The sequence below is a fragment of the Sinocyclocheilus rhinocerous genome, unplaced genomic scaffold (assembly GCF_001515625.1).
Source record: "Sinocyclocheilus rhinocerous isolate Xijiao unplaced genomic scaffold, SAMN03320098_v1.1 scaffold285, whole genome shotgun sequence".
NCBI classification, from domain to species: Eukaryota; Metazoa; Chordata; class Actinopteri; order Cypriniformes; family Cyprinidae; genus Sinocyclocheilus; species Sinocyclocheilus rhinocerous.
The window spans coordinates 1,790,906-1,815,076 of NW_015630288.1; the positions used below are offsets into that span (position 1 = coordinate 1,790,906).

General features: G+C 35.1%; 2 protein-coding genes across 2 annotated transcripts; one reads left to right on the forward strand and one right to left on the reverse strand.

Annotated features, from left to right (window-relative positions):
- Positions 1-9,535: 9,535 nt before the first annotated feature.
- Positions 9,536-14,503, reverse strand: cunh2orf68 (chromosome unknown C2orf68 homolog). Its single transcript, XM_016552270.1, has 5 exons — positions 14,487-14,503; positions 13,655-13,773; positions 12,594-12,709; positions 11,857-12,002; positions 9,536-10,703 (listed from the first exon to the last, which is right to left on the reverse strand). The coding sequence occupies exons 2-5, from the start codon at positions 13,762-13,764 to the stop codon at positions 10,581-10,583; spliced, it is 495 nt and encodes a 164-aa protein (XP_016407756.1). The 5' UTR covers positions 13,765-13,773; positions 14,487-14,503; the 3' UTR covers positions 9,536-10,580.
- LOC107739996 (U4/U6.U5 tri-snRNP-associated protein 2-like) lies at positions 14,052-24,145 on the forward strand. The gene is made up of 13 exons (XM_016552269.1): positions 14,052-14,257; positions 15,245-15,326; positions 15,411-15,505; positions 15,748-15,884; positions 16,065-16,217; positions 18,627-18,852; positions 20,143-20,217; positions 20,347-20,414; positions 20,596-20,784; positions 20,980-21,122; positions 21,237-21,372; positions 21,468-21,554; positions 23,295-24,145. Exons 1-13 carry the CDS (start codon positions 14,206-14,208, stop codon positions 23,346-23,348), a joined length of 1,497 nt encoding a protein of 498 aa, XP_016407755.1. The 5' UTR covers positions 14,052-14,205; the 3' UTR covers positions 23,349-24,145.
- Positions 24,146-24,171: the final 26 nt, after the last annotated feature.

The following is a 24,171-nucleotide window of genomic DNA, read 5'->3' on the forward strand; positions in this document are numbered from 1 at the left end:
CTCGGTTGGCCTACAAAAATACGTCATCACTGCAGTGTCTCTAGTGGGTATTTATTATTTTCAAGATGGGACTTCCTTTATGAGAGCTGCCATATTGCATGTTGCAGTTTCTCCCAGTTATAGTAGCAATCTTTGCTTCCAAACAAATTTTTGTTTTGGTTCTGCCCCCCAAATTCCCCTGTACAGTAATTCACAACCAGCTTACCGGTTTATCTTAGTGGTCATGACTTGATAGGGTTCACCTTTATGAGCAGGAGCTGATGTGATCTGCGCTGTCTCAGCACATCGAGTTTCCTCTGCAGACGACACCATCATCTGTCCCTGCTCCAGCTGAATGATGTAGATTACAGTAGATACAGTATTTCTTAGTCAATGAAAAATACACCTTTTTAGTTTAAAGCTATGAATAATATGAGTTTCTTTATATTTTATGTAGCTGATATTATGATAATATAATAATATAATATAGACACGTTTTTCCTTTCATTTTTTTTCAAATATAGTGTAATAGCAATTCTTGTTTTTTTGTTAGCTATTATATTGCATTTGCTTATGTTAATATATCTTCTCACTTGATAATTTAGTATTTGCTTTAAGCGTTCATTGGTGAATCAATAGTAGCACCAGTCACACTGGTGCTTCAGACAGTTGCATGTATGCAGAATCATATTCATATTTTGCTCTTCAGAAATACAGTTCTACAGTTACACTGTACCAGTGAGCAACCATGAAGAGCATGTGTGCTCAACTTACATCTAGTGTGCTTATTTTCCAAATTTAAATATGAATCACTGAACATGCCCCACTGCCAAGGAAACATCCTGAGTGTGTATCAGTTGCTTATATTTATATCTTGCATCATATCAGTGGCTTGTACAGTACTGATATGTGCTGACTGATGTGAAATAATATCTTATATCTTTTACTGAAAGTAAGTGTCAACTAAATTAAAGGTTAGATCATTAACTGTCAGGCAGTGTTTTAGGCCTACAAGTGCCTAGTGATGCATTGATGCAAAAATACAATACAGCTAGTCATAGGAAACTACTTTTTTTTTTTAATCCACCTTTCGTGGAATGTTATCACTTATTCCAGTAACAACTTTGAACTTAGTGAATGGAAATACTTTCTGACCTTCACAAACATCAGCTCCGTTTGGAAGTTTCACATACCGGCCATTATTGCATCATCCACAGTTATCTGACAGCCTGAAGCCATGTGACAAAACACTACACAGACTGAGCTTGATCCGGATGAAATTTCCATTGGACTGAAAGGGGTAATGCAGACCTGAAATAATCCAATCAATAGGAAAAAACTAAACATGTAAACACTTGAATAAGACTTCTCAATCAGAATCAAAAAGAACTTACGCAGATGTGCAGTGCCTTGATGCATATGTTTACCAGAACCCTTTTATAATAAGATCTTTGATGTTAACATACAATTTACTTCTTACTACCATGCATATTTTTATTTACATCTTATGAACTCAGTGGAGGGGACTGAATATTTACTAAATATTTGCTAAAGACAAAAGGGTCAGCTTTATTTTAGATATCATCAAGGCAAAAACGAATAAATAAATAAATAAAAATTAACCAACTAACTAAATAAATAAAAAGTTAAATAAAAAAATACAAAATAATAAATAAAAATACAAAATGTAAAACAAACAAATAAATAAATAATAAATGAATGAATGAGTGAATAAGTAAATAAGTACATTTAATTAATTAATTCAAAAATGTTCCCTACACTCAACAGTCACATGCTTACCTCGTGACTGGTTTTCCCTCAGCTGTAACATGGAGTGGTAGGGTTTATATTGAGTTATGCTGAGAAAAGAACATGCTCATTAAAGAGCACTGAGACACAGGTCAGGATGTCAAGAAGTAAATATCACTGCATGACATACAACTGGAGTATGTGCAGCGAGAACAGGTGGAAAGGCCAAAGCATTTTAAACTTTTACATGCACTATGGCGTCACCCAACTCAAGATCGATGTCTTGGTATCTATGAAATCACACAATACCAAATTACAAAAATGTAAAACTAAAACATAAATGAAAAATGCAACTACAATATGCATTTAGTACTATTATTACATATCTATGAATACTATATCCTAAAAATAGTTTTTATTCATTTTTTTAGATTTTTGTTTAGAATTAGATTTAAAAATCAAAACAAATTTTTTTATGCAACAATTTAACTGCAAAAATATAATATGTACATATAAAATATGCTAAAGAAGAGGGCAACGTCACATTTACTATTGAAATCCAGCAAAATCACGACGTGGAGACACGTGCAGGGGTGTGTGTCAGACTCCTAGCTGTCTTTGGTCTCTGAGCATCCAATCAGGACGTGGAGAGACGGGTGAGGTCTGTGGGCGGAGCTTGGATGCATGGGAATGTGTACATTTATCTTCTCTCACACAAGGGGCGAGCACACTCTGTGGAGGGGGGGGGGGTTGATCCAGGGCCATAGCATCTGCAGTGTCTCTAGTGGGTATTTATTATTTTCAAGATGGGACTTCCTTTATGAGAGCTGCCATATTGCATGTTGCAGTTTCTCCCAGTTATAGTAGCAATCTTTGCTTCCAAACAAATTTTTGTTTTGGTTCTGCCCCCCAAATTCCCCTGTACAGTAATTCACAACCAGCTTACCGGTTTATCTTAGTGGTCATGACTTGATAGGGTTCACCTTTATGAGCAGGAGCTGATGTGATCTGCGCTGTCTCAGCACATCGAGTTTCCTCTGCAGACGACACCATCATCTGTCCCTGCTCCAGCTGAATGATGTAGATTACAGTAGATACAGTATTTCTTAGTCAATGAAAAATACACCTTTTTAGTTTAAAGCTATGAATAATATGAGTTTCTTTATATTTTATGTAGCTGATATTATGATAATATAATAATATAATATAGACACGTTTTTCCTTTCATTTTTTTTCAAATATAGTGTAATAGCAATTCTTGTTTTTTTGTTAGCTATTATATTGCATTTGCTTATGTTAATATATCTTCTCACTTAGTATTTGCTTTAAGCGTTCATTGGTGAATCAATAGTAGCACCAGTCACACTGGTGCTTCAGACAGTTGCATGTATGCAGAATCATATTCATATTTTGCTCTTCAGAAATACAGTTCTACAGTTACACTGTACCAGTGAGCAACCATGAAGAGCATGTGTGCTCAACTTACATCTAGTGTGCTTATTTTCCAAATTTAAATATGAATCACTGAACATGCCCCACTGCCAAGGAAACATCCTGAGTGTGTATCAGTTGCTTATATTTATATCTTGCATCATATCAGTGGCTTGTACAGTACTGATATGTGCTGACTGATGTGAAATAATATCTTATATCTTTTACTGAAAGTAAGTGTCAACTAAATTAAAGGTTAGATCATTAACTGTCAGGCAGTGTTTTAGGCCTACAAGTGCCTAGTGATGCATTGATGCAAAAATACAATACAGCTAGTCATAGGAAACTACTTTTTTTTTTTAATCCACCTTTCGTGGAATGTTATCACTTATTCCAGTAACAACTTTGAACTTAGTGAATGGAAATACTTTCTGACCTTCACAAACATCAGCTCCGTTTGGAAGTTTCACATACCGGCCATTATTGCATCATCCACAGTTATCTGACAGCCTGAAGCCATGTGACAAAACACTACACAGACTGAGCTTGATCCGGATGAAATTTCCATTGGACTGAAAGGGGTAATGCAGACCTGAAATAATCCAATCAATAGGAAAAAACTAAACATGTAAACACTTGAATAAGACTTCTCAATCAGAATCAAAAAGAACTTACGCAGATGTGCAGTGCCTTGATGCATATGTTTACCAGAACCCTTTTATAATAAGATCTTTGATGTTAACATACAATTTACTTCTTACTACCATGCATATTTTTATTTACATCTTATGAACTCAGTGGAGGGGACTGAATATTTACTAAATATTTGCTAAAGACAAAAGGGTCAGCTTTATTTTAGATATCATCAAGGCAAAAACGAATAAATAAATAAATAAAAATTAACCAACTAACTAAATAAATAAAAAGTTAAATAAAAAAATACAAAATAATAAATAAAAATACAAAATGTAAAACAAACAAATAAATAAATAATAAATGAATGAATGAGTGAATAAGTAAATAAGTACATTTAATTAATTAATTCAAAAATGTTCCCTACACTCAACAGTCACATGCTTACCTCGTGACTGGTTTTCCCTCAGCTGTAACATGGAGTGGTAGGGTTTATATTGAGTTATGCTGAGAAAAGAACATGCTCATTAAAGAGCACTGAGACACAGGTCAGGATGTCAAGAAGTAAATATCACTGCATGACATACAACTGGAGTATGTGCAGCGAGAACAGGTGGAAAGGCCAAAGCATTTTAAACTTTTACATGCACTATGGCGTCACCCAACTCAAGATCGATGTCTTGGTATCTATGAAATCACACAATACCAAATTACAAAAATGTAAAACTAAAACATAAATGAAAAATGCAACTACAATATGCATTTAGTACTATTATTACATATCTATGAATACTATATCCTAAAAATAGTTTTTATTCATTTTTTTAGATTTTTGTTTAGAATTAGATTTAAAAATCAAAACAAATTTTTTTATGCAACAATTTAACTGCAAAAATATAATATGTACATATAAAATATGCTAAAGAAGAGGGCAACGTCACATTTACTATTGAAATCCAGCAAAATCACGACGTGGAGACACGTGCAGGGGTGTGTGTCAGACTCCTAGCTGTCTTTGGTCTCTGAGCATCCAATCAGGACGTGGAGAGACGGGTGAGGTCTGTGGGCGGAGCTTGGATGCATGGGAATGTGTACATTTATCTTCTCTCACACAAGGGGCGAGCACACTCTGTGGAGGGGGGGGGGGTTGATCCAGTGCCATAGCATCACTCCCTTGAAGGGCCTCTAATTCCTGTGGTAATGGCCCCTCCTGTGGAATACTCGTATGTAATCTTTGCATTAAAAACAAATGATGAAGTACCATAGTTTTATAACTAACAATTTGGTGCGGGAAACTGTATTCTATAAAATAGATCCCTCTAGCTCTAAAATCTGATTGGATGAGATGAGACATTCAAAACTGTTGTCAAGTTGCCAATATATACATAACTGATCACACAGCAACTGAAATACAAGTCGGTACCTGCTAATCAGGGCTGCCACTCCCTGACATATTGTAACATTACATTATGTAACTTTTGTTTGTTTAAAAAAAAAACAAATGTTGTTAATTAAAGAAAAAAATCTCACAAAAACCGTCCCGACAGCTCTAAAATATAAATCATTAGGCTATAGTTCTATCAAATTGTATTTGCGTAAAGTCATAATTTTCCCTAAATATACTTTGCTTGACCTATAATGATTTATATTTTAGAGCTGTCGGGACGGATTTCACGGGAAACTATTTACTCATGCATGTCACGTCGACGATACTGAGCTGGATGATGACATCACTGAATTCAACGATGAACGGCCTTTAACTGAAAATTGAGTGTTTACTATTGTCCTTATTATTATTGACACACTATTTTCCTATTTAATACTGTAAAGTTGCTTTGACACAATCTGTATTGTTAAAAGCACTATAAAAATAAAGGTGACATGTGACATGACATGACGTGACATGAAGTCATATCTGTACACAGAGAAATGTAGCTTTGACTTTGGGTATAGCGCTAAGTTTTGTTGTCTCAATGAACAAGAAAAAAGTAAAAACAAAAAAAATGTTATTTATGCCTCCATCTGTATACATGTGTACACCGGTACCTCGAACCACATTCATCCACGCAAAGGAGCAGAAGCGAACATTCATCTGCACAATGAATGCATTTATTTTTTAACCACTAGAGGGCCAAACGTTACATAGTGTAGCTTTAATATATGGAAGGCAGATAGGGCCAAAAGTCTTTAAATGGAAATTTGACTGTCAACATGCACTGCTTGTCTGCGTTAACACAGGAACATGCACAGTAGCCAATGAATTGCAGTATTTGAGTTGTTTAGTTTAACATTCTTTCTCCGGTCGAAAAGTCTTAATTTATATTGTTACGTTAATTAATTTACTCTAGCACAATAGACAGTATAACAATATAACAGTAAAGCAATGCTAAAATAAACTAAAGAAATGATTAATATGTGGGTAAATCTAGAGGTACATTTTCTTTAAAAAGTATTACATGTTCAAACGCAGCCAGAATGTGCGCCAGTTGGGAGACAAGCTCAAACTTGTTGTCTTAAAATGGTAAAACTGTGCGTGTTAGGATTGCATTGGTGGATGGAGGCCAGAAGTGATGAGGGAAACCGCTGATAAAGGTTAAAGAGTGATTTGTTTGTGCCACACTGTGAAAGTCCAACAATAAAAGTGCAATAGAAATAAAATAAACTGTATAACATTTACAATATCCTTTAGTGAAATTAAGATCAGCCATATCAATTGATCTGATTTGCATGTACCACCAACCACACGTACTACCCACCACAGCTGAACTAGGGTTCTGGAGCCATTTTATAGACTTGACTCCTCCCCCTGGATCATACCATTTTACAGGTAAGAATTCTTTACATGCACACATATGTAACAATAATAAATAAAAATAAAACATAAATATATATTTTCATAGCACATAAACATCAAAAACAAATAATTCAACAAACAAACATTTTTTTTTATAGATACAACAGATGGAACATTCGGTGAGGTCACACAAAACATGAATGCATAGCTCAAACAGCGCGAATACACTATATAAGTCTATCAGGTTTTTTAACTGTGAAAAAATGAAGGAAATAAAACATTGAAAATAAAGTATCGGGTAGGGATGGGGTAGGTATATGGAGGGCTTTATTGTCCCAATAGGTGTCAATTTACACTCAATACATTATTATTGTGTACTGTTTTATAATGTACTACAATACTAAGGTGTAGATAATTTACACTATTTGCAATAAATAGTATAAATAGCAGAAATTCCTGCTATTTTAACAGTGTAAATAGAATCTATAGCTATTTGCACTTAGTGTAAATAGCATATTGTTATAAATACTGCTATTTTCACTTAGTGTAAATAGAATCCATTGCTATTTGCGCTTTGTGTAAATAGCATCCATTGCTATTTCCCAATAAACACAGAACGTTGCCTCAACGTAGCAACCTTATAACAACATTGTACCAACATTGCTAAAATTTGGAGGGTTCTACGTTGTTGGTGAAGGTTGTTACAACGGCGTCACAATGTTGCCATTTAACCATAGTTCAGGGCCGTTGCTTAAAGTTGAGCTTAGGCTGCCTGGACAACCACTGTACAACATGTACTCGTCATCATCGAATATCAGCCTTTTAAATTTCAACCGACCGTTGTTGGGCCATCTCATTCTTCATCGAGCGAGGATACGTGAGTATTGCTTTTTATTTCTCCTAGCTGAATAAGATAGTCTACGTAAATATTCAAACAAACTTTCCATCTAATGTGACAGTAATTTGTTCTGTTAATAAACTGAATGAACAGAATAGTTGATAATTCATATATACAGAGTGTATGTGATCTGGTTTGGTCTAAAATGCTAGTTTCTACAGCCCTTTCGCGTCTTACATTTCAACATTGTTACAATGTTGCGAGCACGTGGACGGCGACGTTGCCTTTGTAAAAATGGAATGTTGCACAGACATTGCCACAACGTAAATGTGTTTGCTGGGTTGCACGTTGTGTAAATAGCGTCTATCGCTAAGAAAATATGCTATTTTCACTTAGTGTAAATAGCATCTATTGCTATTTGCACAGTGTAAATAACATCTATTGCAAATAGCCGCTGCCTTCTTAATAAATTATATGAATCTGATGGACATGAGAATGTGGTTATTTCTAATATTAATGAAGAGATATAATATTATATTTACAGTTGAAAACTGCTGCTGAAAACTTGTATTGACACACATTAAGCATGTAAACCATGTATCTGTACATAGACTTGAAATGTAGAAGACATGAAACAACAAGACTCCTGAATATCAAATACACAATATATTTAAATGCTACACAAATCCATGTATACGTGATTGTGAGTGCCAGAAAACAGATCGGTGAACGTGGAGACTGTGAATGTGCATAATATGGATGTATGCACTCAGTCTGGGTATAGTCACAGGCTTATACCACGACAGTGCATCTTTAAACACTAAAGAAACACAGAGAAAACTGATGTCTTAATACAGCCAAAATATGTGTCTACACATAAAAAAGAAATGTGTTCAAAATTTCCACGTTACGTGGACAAACAGTGTGTGTTGATATGGTCAAACTTCACAAGCTCCTTTTAAAGACTTTTGGCCTTAACCACCTTCCATATAAATATACGAGTGACAATATCATGAGAATGACTTTGTGACACTGAATTACATGACTGTTTTATTTCACTAAGATGGTTATTCCTTTAACAACAAGCTAATATTGTCTGAACCAGTATGCACTTGGATGCTTTTCTATATTAGTCTATTTAGGTAGGTTAGCAGGTGACATATCATGAAAATCTGACTTTTCCAGGTTTTAAGTGCTATAATCAGGTCCCCGGTGCATCTACCAACCAAGGAAACGTGAAAAAGATTAACCCAGTAACTTTGTTTTGGTAAGACTTTTTCCGCAACCGTCTGTTTTTTGTAACTCATGTGTGTTTTTAACGTAAACTTGTGTGAATGAGAACTTAGTTTAGTACTCACATGCTGTGACAGCCGCTTTCTGTCGGTGTGCTTCGGATGTGTGCGCTCAGAAAACCGTATATATCTGAAGTTTAAACTCATATGGTTTAAAACGCATTATTTCAGCGCGATAAACATGATAATCAGAACCAAAACAGATGTTTTTAGCAGCTCCGAGCTGTAAAGGCGCAGCTCTATTCTGGAAAAGGGGGAGGGGAGCAGCAGCTTATTTGCATTTAAAGACACAGGCCAGAAAAACAGCGTGTTTCTGCTTCCACTCAAAATAGGCATTTTCTAAATTATATAATAAAGGATCTGTGGAGTATTTTGAGCTGAACTTTACAGACACATTCTGGGGACACCAGATGCTTATATAACATATTGTAAAAAGGGGCATGATATGTCTCCTTTAAGTTGGCATTTATTGTTCTCATGACCATGCTATATTAAGAGGCGAGCATTTCAGATGTTATTTCAGTTTTAACATTAAATGTGTGTATATATTTATTATTTAATATATATACTATATATTTGCATTTTGTATATAATATTTACATTTACATTGTCATTTAGCGAACGCTTTTATCCAAAGTGACTTACAAATGAGGACAATGGAAGCAATCAAAATCAACAAGAGCAATATATATACTGTATATATCAGTATATATAAAATCACTAATAACTGTTGCCTTAAATTTTATTTTAAGAGCTTATTTTGGTGTACCTAGCATAAAAGAACCAAGAATACAAGCTCAATGAATGAAACTCAGAAGCAGTTAAAGGAAAATGTATTTTTGCACAATGTAAACATAGTGCACACTGCCATCATCTGTCTGTATGACAGAATGAACAATTCATCCTGCAATCTGAATTCATGCTGTAATCTCTACAATAACACAATAGTACACAGTTGGAATACAATTACAAAAATAAAAATCTACCTGTACAACGAAGAGCTGAAAAAAGAGACAGAGACACATATCAGTCCTTTTTTGTTTGCACAACATCATGAGCACCAACAGAGGAAAAGATTATATTCATATCAGTATATCAATATAAATATTTATGAACATAAAGGGAAAAGGCAGATATCCAAATGCATGGATATACATATCAGAGCAATGAGGACCTCATTAGTATTCTTTAACTTTGCTTAAACTTCCTCAGCTATTTCCACTAGCATCTACATCACAGCAATAAGTTGACTCCTTCAAACCTTCTTAGTCTAAACAGACTGGAAGCATTCGATGTTTGGTTTAATTTTTGACCTGATTACTGTGGAGATTTAGCCTAAACTGTATTTAAAACACTCTTATCTGGAAGCCTATAAGAGACAGACTCATGGGACCTAGTGAAGCAATGTACATCTTGCAGTTATAAAATCCCATTAAAATACGAGTGCCAGCAAGTCACCTCAGTTGTAAAAAGCGCCATGACCAAGCTGCACAACATTTGCCCAACATCTTTCTCAATTGTGAAGTGAGGAGTGACAAGGATTTCAATTTCCAGTTGAAAGAAAAATTCAGGTCCTGTTTTCTGTATATTACCAAAATACATACTATTTTAGATCAAACAAGATTGATTTCATGCTTAACAGTGTCATTTCTCTTGAGGTTCGAGTCCACTCTCTTACAAGAGCTGCACTTTCACATATTAGGATACATGACATCTCCATGACATCTGTGAATGCTGCATGCTTGGTGCCATCATACAGAAATGCAGTTCAGTTTCATTTCTGTCTCAGCGGTGTCTCAGTGCCTTGCTCTGTTATTTACTTTATTTATCTCCACTTTTATTTAAAAATGTCTCTCTCTTCCTCTCAGCATTTGTCACAGCGTTTGTCCATTTCTTGTCCCAAACGTGCCAACAGCGCCGCCCTCATGGCCGAGTCCAGAGCGTTCTTTTCTGCCACGTGCTCCACAATAACTTCTGGCTTGTCCTCCTGGTTGGAAAAATATTAAATTTTTGGTTTTTGCTTTATCACATACATTAGGATGACAATTAACAATAACAAAAAAAGTCAAGCTTAACTTATTGTATAATGCTTTACAAAGCAGCTTTACACAAAATCATTGTTAATGTTTATAATAGCTTAATATCTTCATGCCTTATAGTTGCATTTAGAAGATTTAAGATAGGTGACAATATAAATTTAATTTTGCAATGATACATGTAGCTGAGATTTGCTATAAAGTATATATCGCTTTACATCTGTATACTGTATGTATGGTGATAAAGTTGAACATATATATCCAACTTCATATAAAGAGCTGGGCGATACTTACATTTTGTTAAAAAGTATAAAAAAATCGCCTTACGTGATTATACTGCACGTATGCGAATAAAGCTTGATATAATATATATGATATATATTTGCCTCCATCCAATCAATTGACGGACAGAACCAAGTCCCCACCCATACATTTTTTTCTTTTACCGATAATCTGTTTACTCAGATAAACATCCCAATACGAAGGAAACTCATATAGGAACTCATGTAGCTTGAAAAATTCTTGTAGTCTGTGATGCATTAGAATTTATGGAAGCCCGTTTCCACCACGGGATAAAAAAATAAAGGTAATTGCAACTTATGATTTACCAATTTTGACTTTTTTTCTTGCAATTCTGATAAGAAATATCAGAATTGTGAGATATAAACATAGAATTTAGAGATGTAAAGTTAGAATTTAGAGATATAAACTCGTAATTCTGAGAGGAAAAGTCACAATTACTTTTTAGTTTTTAGTCAATAGCAGAAATGAACAGAAAAACAGAAAAGCAAGATATAAACTCATAATTCAGAGAAAATAGTGAGAAATACTGAGAATTTTTTTTTTCAGAATTGCAAGATATAAACTGCAAAAAACATAATTGCAAAAAAAATATTCTGAATTCTGAGTTTGTCTCACATTTCAGAATTTGTTTTCACAATACACACAAAAAAACCCACTCAAAATTGCAAGATATAAACTCACAATTCTGAATAGAAAATTCCAAACTTGCAATTGCAAAAAAGTCCAAATTGTGAGATAAAAAGTTGCAATTACAGGCAGAAACGGGCTTCCATAAGAACCTTAATACACCCCAATACAAACCTTGTGAACAATGAATGATGTTATTTGCCCGTTGTCAGCTTGATAATCGAGCCAGAATAGCTCTGTGTCAGTGTTTTCCTGCTCTGTGCCAGAGCTGCTCTCATTCCAGTCCTCTGCCTCTGCATTCACACCGGGTTCAGATCCATCTGAAACAAAACCAATCATCCAAACATGAGCACAGTGGCAAACATCAAACTTCAACATATCTCTACAAGTCAAGCTTTTTGTTAATTTTGATTATTTAACCCTTTGCCAACCTGGCCCATAATATTTACAATTACTACCATTATAAATCCTTATTTAGCTAGTTACTATCCAGATGCATTAGTTAATTTCTTATAATTTATTAAAATATATATTTTGTTTTAATTGTGTAATTTTTCATTTATTAAATCTACCAAGTGAAAATAATAGTACTGTCAAAGCAGTGGTTCTCATACAGGTGGTTTGCAGGTCTGTTCTGACATTAAATGGAAAGTAAAGTGAAAATAAACATAATTTGGCAGTATTCTGGCACAAACAGGCTAATACTAATACAACACTTAGGCCAGTGTTTGCACGATGTCTTGGGAAAGTAAATTACAATTCTGCTACTTTGGATTTCCAACTTTGTCAAAAATCTGTGTTTTGGCACTGTGTTGCTCCTCACTGGATCCTAAAACAAAACCAGTTGAAAACCACTCATCACTTTACATTGTGAAATAATAAATGAAACTCTTTCTACCTATGTAACTTACTCTGGTGGCGTGGGTGGTACACCTGACGGTCAGGTCTTCGTGGACGCCGAGGGGTGTTGGTGTGTCTGCGCTCCTGTTTCTCCTTAGCCTGTTTTACCTCTCTGTCATAATCATCCCTGTAGAAAGATTAAACATTAATGTATATTTAATCTGTTGTACACAATTTACTACACGCCGTCCATCATCTGATTGATAGTATTAGTGCTGTCAAACGATTAATCGCGTCCAAAATAAAAGTTTTTGTTTACATTATATATGTGTGTGTACTGTGTATATTTATGGTGTATACACACACAGTTTATATTTTGAAAATATTTACATGTATATTCGTTTGACAACACTAGATAGTTTATCCTTTTTTTTGCAATTCATTTGTAAAAATGTGCTCCTTCAGCTTGTGGTCCACCGGTGAAATCTTTATTGATTTTTATAAAGTAAACGAAAGAAAAACTTTTATATTGTTAGTAATATTTCAGGATAAACATTATTGGACTGAAGCGACATAAGTTTACCAATCATTTAAATATAGTCTTATTACGACACATTATTGAAATATATAGAGTGACATCTAATATTCATATGCATTTCACGCAAGTAGTTTGTTAAAAAGATCTCATTGACTTACATTACAAGCTATCAGAATTTCATCTTATATTTTGATCATATCAATGTCAGCATCTGCAACAAATCGCATTTTTTAAAATTTGTGCCTCTGAATAATACTGAGGTGTTTTTCCCCTCCATATTCTCACTATATTATACTATATGAGCCATAAAATCGTGATGTATTAAATATGATATTCAACAAAAAACACATGTAAACATTTTTTTTTTTTTTGATTTTCTTCTATGTTTTGTAAAAGGTTCAATAAACTGTTCCATTTCCAATTTTTTTAAAATTATTTTTATCTGACCAATATTTATCAGGCATTACAGGGTTAAGCTTGCGAACTACATTTTAATAGGCTTCGCAGAAGCGGATCCAAAACAACGTACTGAGTAAACAATAACTAGCCACTTTACTATCAACTGACTGTTAGCGCGTGAGAGTGAGCAGAGACCTGGCCATCTGATTCCTCCTGATGTGCTTCAGGAAGCCGTGGCTCATGTCCAAGCGCCCGCCGGGCTTGTATTTGACACTCTCCCCCTCTGCATCATGCAGGACCTCCATGGCTCTGCTCTGTAGATTAAATGTTTCTCAAAATAAATCAATTTTTAGTACCATGATAATCATTCTCTTTACAACATCTCTCCAAACTGGGGCCGAAAACAAAACACGTTGGCCAATAAAAAACGCACTCTTAGTTGTCGGGGTTGTTTGTTTTTTCTACAAACGATTGCGCTTGTATATTGTTCTTCCTATAACCCAAAGTGCGTATTTCGATGTTATAAAGTGAAATACATCCTATAATAGGTAGTTGGTACTCCAGAAAGTACATTACACGACAAAGCCAGTGGTTTATTTTACTTCGATCCCGGGTTATTGTGTTCACGGCCACCGATTTTTAGAGCGGAAGTGAGGGCGGGAGTTTTGTAACACTCGCAGAAGGCGTTTGAAAAGTGTTCATTCAACACTGATTTGACTAGAAATCATCTTGATATTAAACGTAAAATGATCGCCGGCGTGAAACGGGAGAGGGATGTTGATGAAGACGAAGAGGAAGGTATGTTCGGAGCGTTTATGAGCTTGATAGTTTAGCAGCAGTTTAGAGAATACCGTTTAAAGAACACTGGAGGCCCATGTTTCCAACGTAACGTTAACGCTGGTTGCTAAAATACATTTACTGTTATGCAACTTATTTAGCAGATGCTTTTATCTAAAGCGACTTAGAAATGAGAAAAAGTACCAAACAAGCTATTTATGTTTAGGAGATCGTAAGTATATGCTTTCACCTGTGATGGAAAGGTGCTTTGCGCAGGAAGACAGATGGTCAGATGTGTTTAATATCTATTCATATACATATGATACTGGGTATCATATGTTTTGCGTGTCATGATTTCTAAAATGGAAACCTTTTCTTAGTTCAATTGTCAAAATTGAAGTGAAACATAATTTTTTTTTTAATGCTGTGGGTTCCATATATTATTATAATTAATCATTTATTGTGATGTTTGCGGGTTAAACTGAACCTAACTGGCTTTAAAAAATGTCATCAAAAATCACTCTGTGAAAAATAGTAAATAGTAATCATTGCTAACCGAAAAGACATTAAAACCTTATTATATTACCAGAAAAGTGACTTTAAGTGACATTTTGTTAAATATTTAAAAAAAATTGATTGTGTAGAATATTTTCATTTTCACAAGCTGTATATACTGTATACAGTAAATACTTTTTCCCCATTCAAATTTTTTGTTATTTTATGTTTTTGCTTTTTGAAGCTATGTTGGTCAGGGTTTTTGCAGTGTATTTGCGGGCCTTTTTTTGAAGCTTCTTTAAAATGGGGCTCTTTTCTGGTTACAAACACTAGAAATTGGGACTGTCCCTGGAAAATGCGGACATATTATCACCCTAATGTGTTGATATCCCTTTTCAGAGCTGAGAAATCCTCACTGAATGGAATAGAGATCTTCATGTTTTGATGTTATTGACTTGAAACTGAAAACAGGATTCAACATGGTTTTTACATGTGGTCTTCGCTTAATTTCAGAGGTGCGTGTGAAAATTGGTCGTTCTCATGGTTTTGAAGATAAAAGAAGCCGCCATTGTCCATATCTGGACACGATCAACAGGTAATTATGACTAAGAATGTGTTTATTATTGTTAATCACTATTGCTCCTCTGCTATAACTCACTCTGTTCTTGTCTTTTCTTAGGAGTGTTTTGGATTTTGACTTTGAGAAGCTTTGTTCAATCTCTCTCTCACACATTAATGTCTATGCCTGTCTGATCTGTGGGAAATATTTCCAAGGTAAGTGTGACAGGTAACCTTGTTTAAAAATTTGTAACCTTAGTTTTTGTAAGTTAGTGTCACAAAATGTCCCTGGTGTGTTTCATTGTCATTTTGAAAAGCCAATTATAGTGTAGTCTGTATAACTTGATATTAAAAACCCAAATATATTTGATATTATCTGAGCTTATGCGCCTCAGTTTGACTATGTATCAGTGTAAATTAGAAGCACATTACTCCGTGTTGTATTTTATTTCTGTCAGGTCGAGGTCAGAAGTCTCACGCGTACATCCACAGTGTTCAGTTCACACACCATGTTTTCCTGAATCTCCACACGTTAAAGTTTTACTGCCTGCCAGACAATTATAAGATTATTGACTCCTCATTAGAGGACATTACGGTGAGTACATTCAAATTCTGACACAGGTTTCCTTAATTCAGTATATTATTACTATTTTGTCTCATTACATTGATAAAAGCAATGACATTTTACTTTTATCTCAGCAAATCATGTGCTATAGAACAACGATGGTAAAAGACTAACGTCTCTGATTCTTTCTACTTCATTTCTTTATTTCAGTATGTGCTGAAACCCACATTCACCAAACAGCACATCGCTGGTTTGGATAAGCATGGAAAGCTGTACAGAGCCTACGATGGCACTACCTATCTGCCAGGAATTGTGGGTCTCAATAATATCAAGGCCAATGACTATGCTAATGTGGTTTTGCAGGTAAGATGATCAACCAGGTATTTATTTATTTTTTATGTTAAAATGCTTTCTCCTCTCACAGCTTAAAGGGCTTTTCACACTGAACATGAAAATTCGGCGCGATGACGCTTTTGAATCGAAACAATAGATCCCTATGGGGCTATTCACACCAGGCGCGATCATTCGCAGCGCGAAAAAGCGAAGATTTTTTTTTTTGTCCTGTGTGTCGATTTTTTTCACCGTTGCTCCGCGATGCAACGGGCCGTCCAATCAGATTTGAGCTGAGATCACGTGCCCGGAGCAGCTGCTGTTGCACAAAAAGGCGAAGAGTGGTGGTGCTGTTTCGAAAACCAGTGTAAACAAACACTGAAGAAGAGTATTCCAAGCGATTCCGAGAGTGGACACCGAGTTCTTGTTATCTTTGGTATCTGAGAACAGATTTATTCTCACATGTTCTTAATATAATTTCTATTAATTCTCCACTGAATTATGTGATCTGGAGTGTCCGTTTTCTTCCACGTGTGCGAGTGTTATGAGTCCGAGCGTGTTAACACTCTAGATATTCCATATTTTAAAAAAAAATCGAGTGAAATATATTTCTACACATGAAATATGAAAGAAAATAGACATGATTATGACAATATATTTTCTATATGTGTTTTGTATGCAGCTCATGGTATTTTTATAACAATAAAGGATGTTTATGATAATAAGCAGTGTAGCGTTATTAAACATACAAAGAGTGCATGTATCTGCTTATTACAGAATCAAAATCAACTATAGATCACAATCGGAAGTTATTACAAGCACTCGATGATGGTTTAAAGTGGGTTTTAAGCAAAAACATGAATACTTAATGGACATAAATTTTCAAATGTGGCTTGATGCGACTTCTGATTGTATTTTAAGATGTTTTCTTGTAAGCATTATAGATAGTTTGTGTTTCTGGCGTAGAACCAAACTTTTCATACCCTTTTTTCTGGCTGAAGCACATTTGTTTCAATCTATAAGAATAATCAGCCTACACTACCAGTCAAAAGTTTTTGAACAGTAAGATTTTTAATGTTGTTTTATTTTTTTATTTTTTTAAGAATTTTCTTCTGCTCACCAAGGCTGCATTTATTTGATCCAAAGTACAGCAAAAACAGTAAAATGTTGAAATATTTTTACTATTTAAAATTGCTTTCTATTTGAATAGATTTTAAAATGTAATTTATTCCTGTGATCATACATAGGTAAATTTTCAGCATTATTACTCCAGTCTTCAGTGTCACATGATCCTTCAGAAATCATTCTAATATGCTGATTTGCTGATTATCAATATTTAAAACAGTTGAGTAAATTTTTTTTCAGGATTCTTTGATGAATAGAGAGATCCAAAGATCAGCATTTATCTGAAATAAAAAGCTTTTGTATCATTATACACTATTCCATTCAGTATAATTTTTATTATTTTTTTGGGAAATAAATTATAGAAATTAATACTTTTATTTAGCAAGGATGCTTAAAATTTATCAAAAGTGATGATAAAGGCATTTATAATGTTACAAAAGATTTCTATTTCAGATAAATAGTGTTCATATCGATATCGGAATTATATCGTATCGACCGAAATTAAGAAATATATCGTGATATCAGTTTTGGCCATATCGTCCAGCCCTACGTGCGAGTTTACGGTACGCGAAACACAGGTGCGCTGCGCATCCATTCAGATGAACTGAAAAATATCACAGATCGCTTAACTGAGAGTGAAACTCTGAAGCGCTCAGGCAGAGTGTACTGTGAGTGCAAATATATATGTGCTAAACTTATACTTAGCCTCCAGCTCACACACTGGCGAGTAAAATCTGAGAATTTATTAGCAGGAGGCTAATATTAGACATCATTTAGTCGCCCAGAGTGAAGATTTAGTCGCATATGCGAGTGATTTACTCGCAATGTAGGGGGTTGACTCATACATAAATGAAACGGGTAAGATTTCCGCACTCAAAGAAGACATGGCATATTAAATATTGAAGTTTTGATTTTATTTAAACAATCACACTTTCAAAATCCATTTATTCTATTGCTTAAAATTGGCATAGATCTGTTCAATATGAAAATACATTTATTTAGTTAAAAATTAACAATTAAAATATGACTAGCTGTGTTAGTTCAAATACATTTGAAATTGAGATTAGATTTATTGATAGTAAAAATATATAAACCTGGTTATATTGTATTTTTATGCATTTAGTTTAATAGTACTATTGCAGAAATCTTACCTGACTGCGAGAGATGCATTACATTAGGTTTATCAGTTTATGTTAAAACGATGTAATCCAAATGGTTCAAAATTCGATATGCAATTCAAATACATGAATCTTACATTTAGGCCTAAATATTATTTTGAGTGTACTATGGCACCACTTGTTTTTTTTTTTTCCCAAGGCGCTGTCAAACGTGCCGCCTCTACGGAACTACTTCCTCGAGGAGGACAACTATTGCAGAATCCGCCGGCCGCCGGGTGACATCATGTTTCTGTTGGTGCAGCGCTTTGGGGAGCTCATGCGCAAGCTCTGGAACCCACGCAACTTCAAAGCCCACGTGTCGCCGCATGAGATGTTGCAGGCTGTGGTGTTATGCAGTAAAAAGACCTTTCAGATCACTAAACAAGGTATAACACCTAATTCTGAATACTACTGTACTGAATGCTGTGTGCACACTGCCAAATAAGCTGTTATTAGGTTGTTGTCAAATGATGTTGCTGTTGCATGTTTAATTCAGAAAGTGGTGTAATATGAATAGTCTAGTAGTATGCCAATCAAACAGCAGTCTCTGTTATTCTTATTAGACAGGAACTTGTGCATGTTAAGTTTCGAAGTCGTCATTGGATTGGTTGAATTATACAGGATTTCCCGGGAGACGTGTGTGTCTCGTTCTTTAACGTTCCGCCTGGAAACAAAGATGCCGTGGCGCCAAACCCCCTCACGAAAGAAGAAAGCCATCGTGTTTACAACTGTGACAATGAGCGCTTATCATGATCAACTATACGCTGGATTTTCAAAAGTATGTGAAATATTTAAAGTTCGCGGCATAGAATCTTTAAAATACGTCCGAGAGTTATTAAGCCTTAAAGTTCTGCATAATTAAGGGCGTGGCCACTTGAGCGACAGGTGGATTGCCGCTCTGCTCCAGAGAGTGAAACTCGCTAGACTGTGAAACTTAGAAAAATGGTGTTAAAGATTTTTATTTGTCCAGAAAAATTAATTATGGGTAGGACACTGGAAATCTGGCAATTCATCTCCAATGACGTTCATTGCAATGGTTTTTATAGAGTTACAAGAAATGGTAGGAAACAGATTTAATTGCGAACAGTTACTGATTTTATGTGATATTCTGTCATGGCATTCGACACGTGCAGAAGTGGGTAGCCCTAGACTGAATACCGTATAACTCCAGGCTGGCACAGTAATATTGACGAACGGCTAAATAAATGCAGAGCACCGTAACTTAATTTGAGCGTTCTAAAACGAAGTCAAAGAGAGGTAACTGATGATACTGTGTTCTGCCTTGGTTTCTCCAGGGCTTTTCTCCAAGATACTTATACACATGATAAAGGAGGTCATATATGTCCCAAAATGATCAATAACTCATTTTTGACCGAAAACGAAGTTATGGTGTTTTGTCTTTGCACGGCAGCAGTGCTGTCACTATAGACGGGCGTGGTTTCAGCAACCAGGCACCTCAGCTTTACCCACGTCCCGCCTTTTTGCCCATTTTCGATTATCCGGGAGTGACGCGCTGCCAAGATGGCGACGGTCAGTTCCGCCCACTTTAGGCTTCAAAAATGCACTTCGGAAAACTACGAGTGACGTCACGGACACTACGTCCATGGTTTTTTACAGTCTATGGTCTGGCTATGCGAGACTAATGTTAACCTGATGTTGTGCTTTTTGCCCTCTAGGGGATGCTGTTGACTTTCTGTCCTGGTTTCTCAATGCATTGCATGGTGCTCTTGGTGGGACAAAGAAGAAAACTTGTGAGTTTTGTTTTGATGTAGATTTTTAAGAGGTGTGTGTTTGTGTGCTAGTTCATGTTCTGAGGTGTATCTTCATAAGTACAGGATGAAATCAGCTCAGTTGGGTTTTTTTTATTTATTTTTTTACAGCCATCATCACCAAGGTATTTCAGGGGTCCATGCGAATCTTCTCAAAGAAGCTTCCTCATCCAGATTTGGTAGGTGTTTCTTACATTAAAAATTGTCTGATTTGTGCTTAAACCATTTAAGCAGTTTAGAAAGCCTTTCTTTGTTATTTTTTGGGATTGACAGCACCTTAGGAACAGTGACACTTGTGCTAGCATCCAAAAAATCAGTATTTCGAGAAATGCTATAAGTTTCCGTGCTTGTTTCTTACAGCCTGCAGAAGAGAAAGAAGCCCTTCTGCTTAAGGACGAGTACCAGGAGAAGATGTCTGAGTCCACCTTCCTGTACCTGACGCTGGATCTGCCCACCGCACCTCTCTACAAAGATGAGAAGGAGCAGCTCATCATTCCTCAGGTTCCTCTCTTCAACATCCTGGCCAAGTTCAACGGAAGCAATGAGAAGGTGTGAATTCATTTTCACATTCTTTTTTTTTTGGTTTGCTTGTATAATATAATTTGTTAGGTTATTTATTTTCTTTATCCACTCAACATTTTGAATGGCACATGTACTTCTTTGTAGAGACAAAGGCAAAATGCTTGATATTGGTTAATATGCATTATATTATTTTATAAATGATTACCTTTGACTTTGTCACAGGAGTACAAGACATACAAAGAGAACTTTCTGAAAAGGTTCCAGCTCACCAAACTTCCTCCGTACCTCGTCTTCTGCATCAAGCGATTCACAAAGAACAACTTCTTTGTGGAGAAGAACCCAACTATTGTCAACTTCCCTATCACGTATGTGACCACCAGTGCTAAGGATAAATTAATTCACACTCTTCTAGACATTTCTATATTCTCTGTAAATGTATTTTTAAATATTCTTGCTGTGAAAACATTCATGCACAATAGGAATGTTGATTTGCGCGAGTACCTGACAGAAGAGGCGCAGGTCACAGAGAAGATCACCACCTACGACCTGGTGGCCAATATAGTTCACGATGGAAAACCCACCGAAGGGTCCTACAGGATTCATGTTCTGCATCATGTGAGTGTGTCACCAGCACTTGATTCCATTCAGAGCGTGGCAGTACTGTTATTGGGATGGTTTGTATAATATGGGTGGTTTGTGATGTTTGACAGGGCACGGGGAAGTGGTACGAGCTTCAGGACCTGCAAGTGATTGATATCCTTCCACAGATGATCACGCTCTCAGAGGCGTACATTCAGGTTTGCTGCTCATTACTCACATTTGTCATTCGCTAAGTTGATGAGGGTGGCTGAGAGTGATGTCTATCAATAAGTGGGTATTACATGAAAATTGTAGTTTTGTTGGCAGAAACCTGATTTGGTTTGCTAGCTTTTGATGTTTTGGTCATGCAGCAGCTGCAAGACCCATGATTCACAAGTCATCCTTCACGAGCAAAAAAACCCAATGAAAAATTAGCTTCCTTTTAAACATAAGAACCCTTTTTTGTTATTTTCAGCACTGGTCGATTATCAGAAGTACTGGTTCCCTCTTTCTTCTTGACTCTACAAACTGTCTGTTAATTAATAATGCACACTTTCTATTTCCTTATTTTTATGCATTTTGAGGAAATATTTTAACTGAAGTACTGTTGTGGACCTAATCTTATTAAATCATATGGGTACTGTAGTTGTTGCTATCCAAAATAGTTTTTTTTATCTATGTATCACAGGGTTTCTACAGGTTTAATGAAGGTAAATAAAAAAATGTAAGACCTTTTTAAGAAAGGAATCAATTGAAGGAAACTCAATACTTTAATATGTTCTTTAAATGCAGATGTCTACACAGTGAAGTTGCATTAGCAACACTTCAGGTTTGAAGACACCTTCCAACCAGTGTTAGTTTAGTCACTGAGTAACTAACTAAATATTAGTCACTTAATATTTTTTTTAAATTAGTTTTTAATTCATATTTTAGATGTTTATATTTTGAGTTTTTTAATTAGTTAAATTTGCGGTTTTTGTAATTTTTACATATGTAAATAAATATGTATTATGTAATATGTATATTATTAAATATGTACATTTTAGTAAATATATAGTTTTTATAAAAAAAAAATGATTTCGGTGTGTTTTACTTTTTTACTACATCATTTAACTAAATGAACATTTTATGGCAGTGGCTATTTGCACTAGCAATGGACTAAGTGAAAATAGCAGTATTTTTTAGCGATATGATATTTACACTAAGTGCAAATAGCTATAGATTCTATTTACACTGTTAAAATAGCAGGATTTTCTGCTATTTATACTACTTATTGCAAATAGTGGCAATTATCTGCACCTAAAACAGAAAAAAAAAATGATGCATTGAATGTAAATTATAATTTCAATTCAAATTATTAAATGGATGCCACCTCATTGGGACAATAAAGCCCTCACTACACCTACCCTAACCCTACCCAATACTTTATTTTCAACTTTTTATTTACATAATTTTATTGAAAATAAATGCCTTCCCGATGTGATATGAGATTTGAAACGGGAGACAAAAAGTGGTTTCGAACTTGGGTCGGTTGCATCAAAAAGCATGTGCTTTACCATCTGTTCCACTGGAGCTGTTGTTGGAGGATTGTCTTTTATAGTGTTGAATAGCCCAATCACACATTGGTGGGCGGAGTTAGTGTAAATAGCCTCTGCCAACAAGGCAGGATATTTGCACTTAGTGTAAATTTTATTGGGAAAACGAGACCAAAATACAGAGGAAGGATATTAAATTTTTTACGGTGCTTACAACATTTAATGTCATGACTTTATGAATTTAAGACTTTCTGCTCCGATTAAAGACCTTTTCAAAGCCTTGATTTGTGGAAAGGTAAATAAAGACTTTTTAAGAGCTGCAGAAACCCTGTATTATGTCTTAAAGATCTCCTAAATCATAGAAAGTTGATGTTTTTGAGGCATCATCACCCAGCCTTATTTCACCAGATTCTTCTTTTGCAGATTTGGAAGAGACAAGATAAAGACGAGGGAGCAGAAAGCCATACAGGGGCATAGGGCAAAAACACAGCATTGGTGAGATGTAAATGAAATGAGTAATTTCTGTTAAGGCCTGAATGCACACCAAGGCTTTAAGAATGAAGAGACTGAGTTACAATGAGAGAAGACATTAAATGGAAACCCTGATGTGTTCAATTTCATGTAACTGCTAAAAAGTCTGTAAGGTGAACATAACACATTTCTGTGTTCTGCTGTGACCTTTTTTTAATTATTTCAGTTTGATTGCGACTGTTCCTTTGCCTGTGATGTTTGGTAGTTTGTAGGATGAGACCTTTTATTAAAGTTTTTAAGACTGTATACAGTGTCTTTCATTCAGCTCTTTAGAAAACATGTATTGTGAATAATAAGCTAGACTGAAGCCTCCAAAATTAAAGTAGAACATATCTGATGTTGCGTTTGTTCTAGAGTTGTTCTAAATTGAAATGCAATGGAAATTGAAAAGAAACATGTATGGTTTTGTTGGTGAAATGAATAGAATTCATCTGATATTCTGTATCAGATTAATTCTGGTATTCTACCTTTTTTTTGAGAGATTTATTAAATGTTTTCAGGTATATTAGAGAAGATTATTAAGGCCTTCATTTGAATTGACAAACAGAAATGTCATTCCGTTTTCTCTCAATCAGCTGCGTACAATGCCTCAAAATATTAATCTGTACAGTTTATTTCTTGTCATTTTAACATAAATGTGAGGAAATAATTATTTTATATAATCTTACACTAAATGCAAGCTACTTTAGGATTTCCTATGTTAAGTTGACTAGTTTAATGTTTACTCGGTGAGGTTCAGAGTATGGAAATACAGAAACATAATAACATA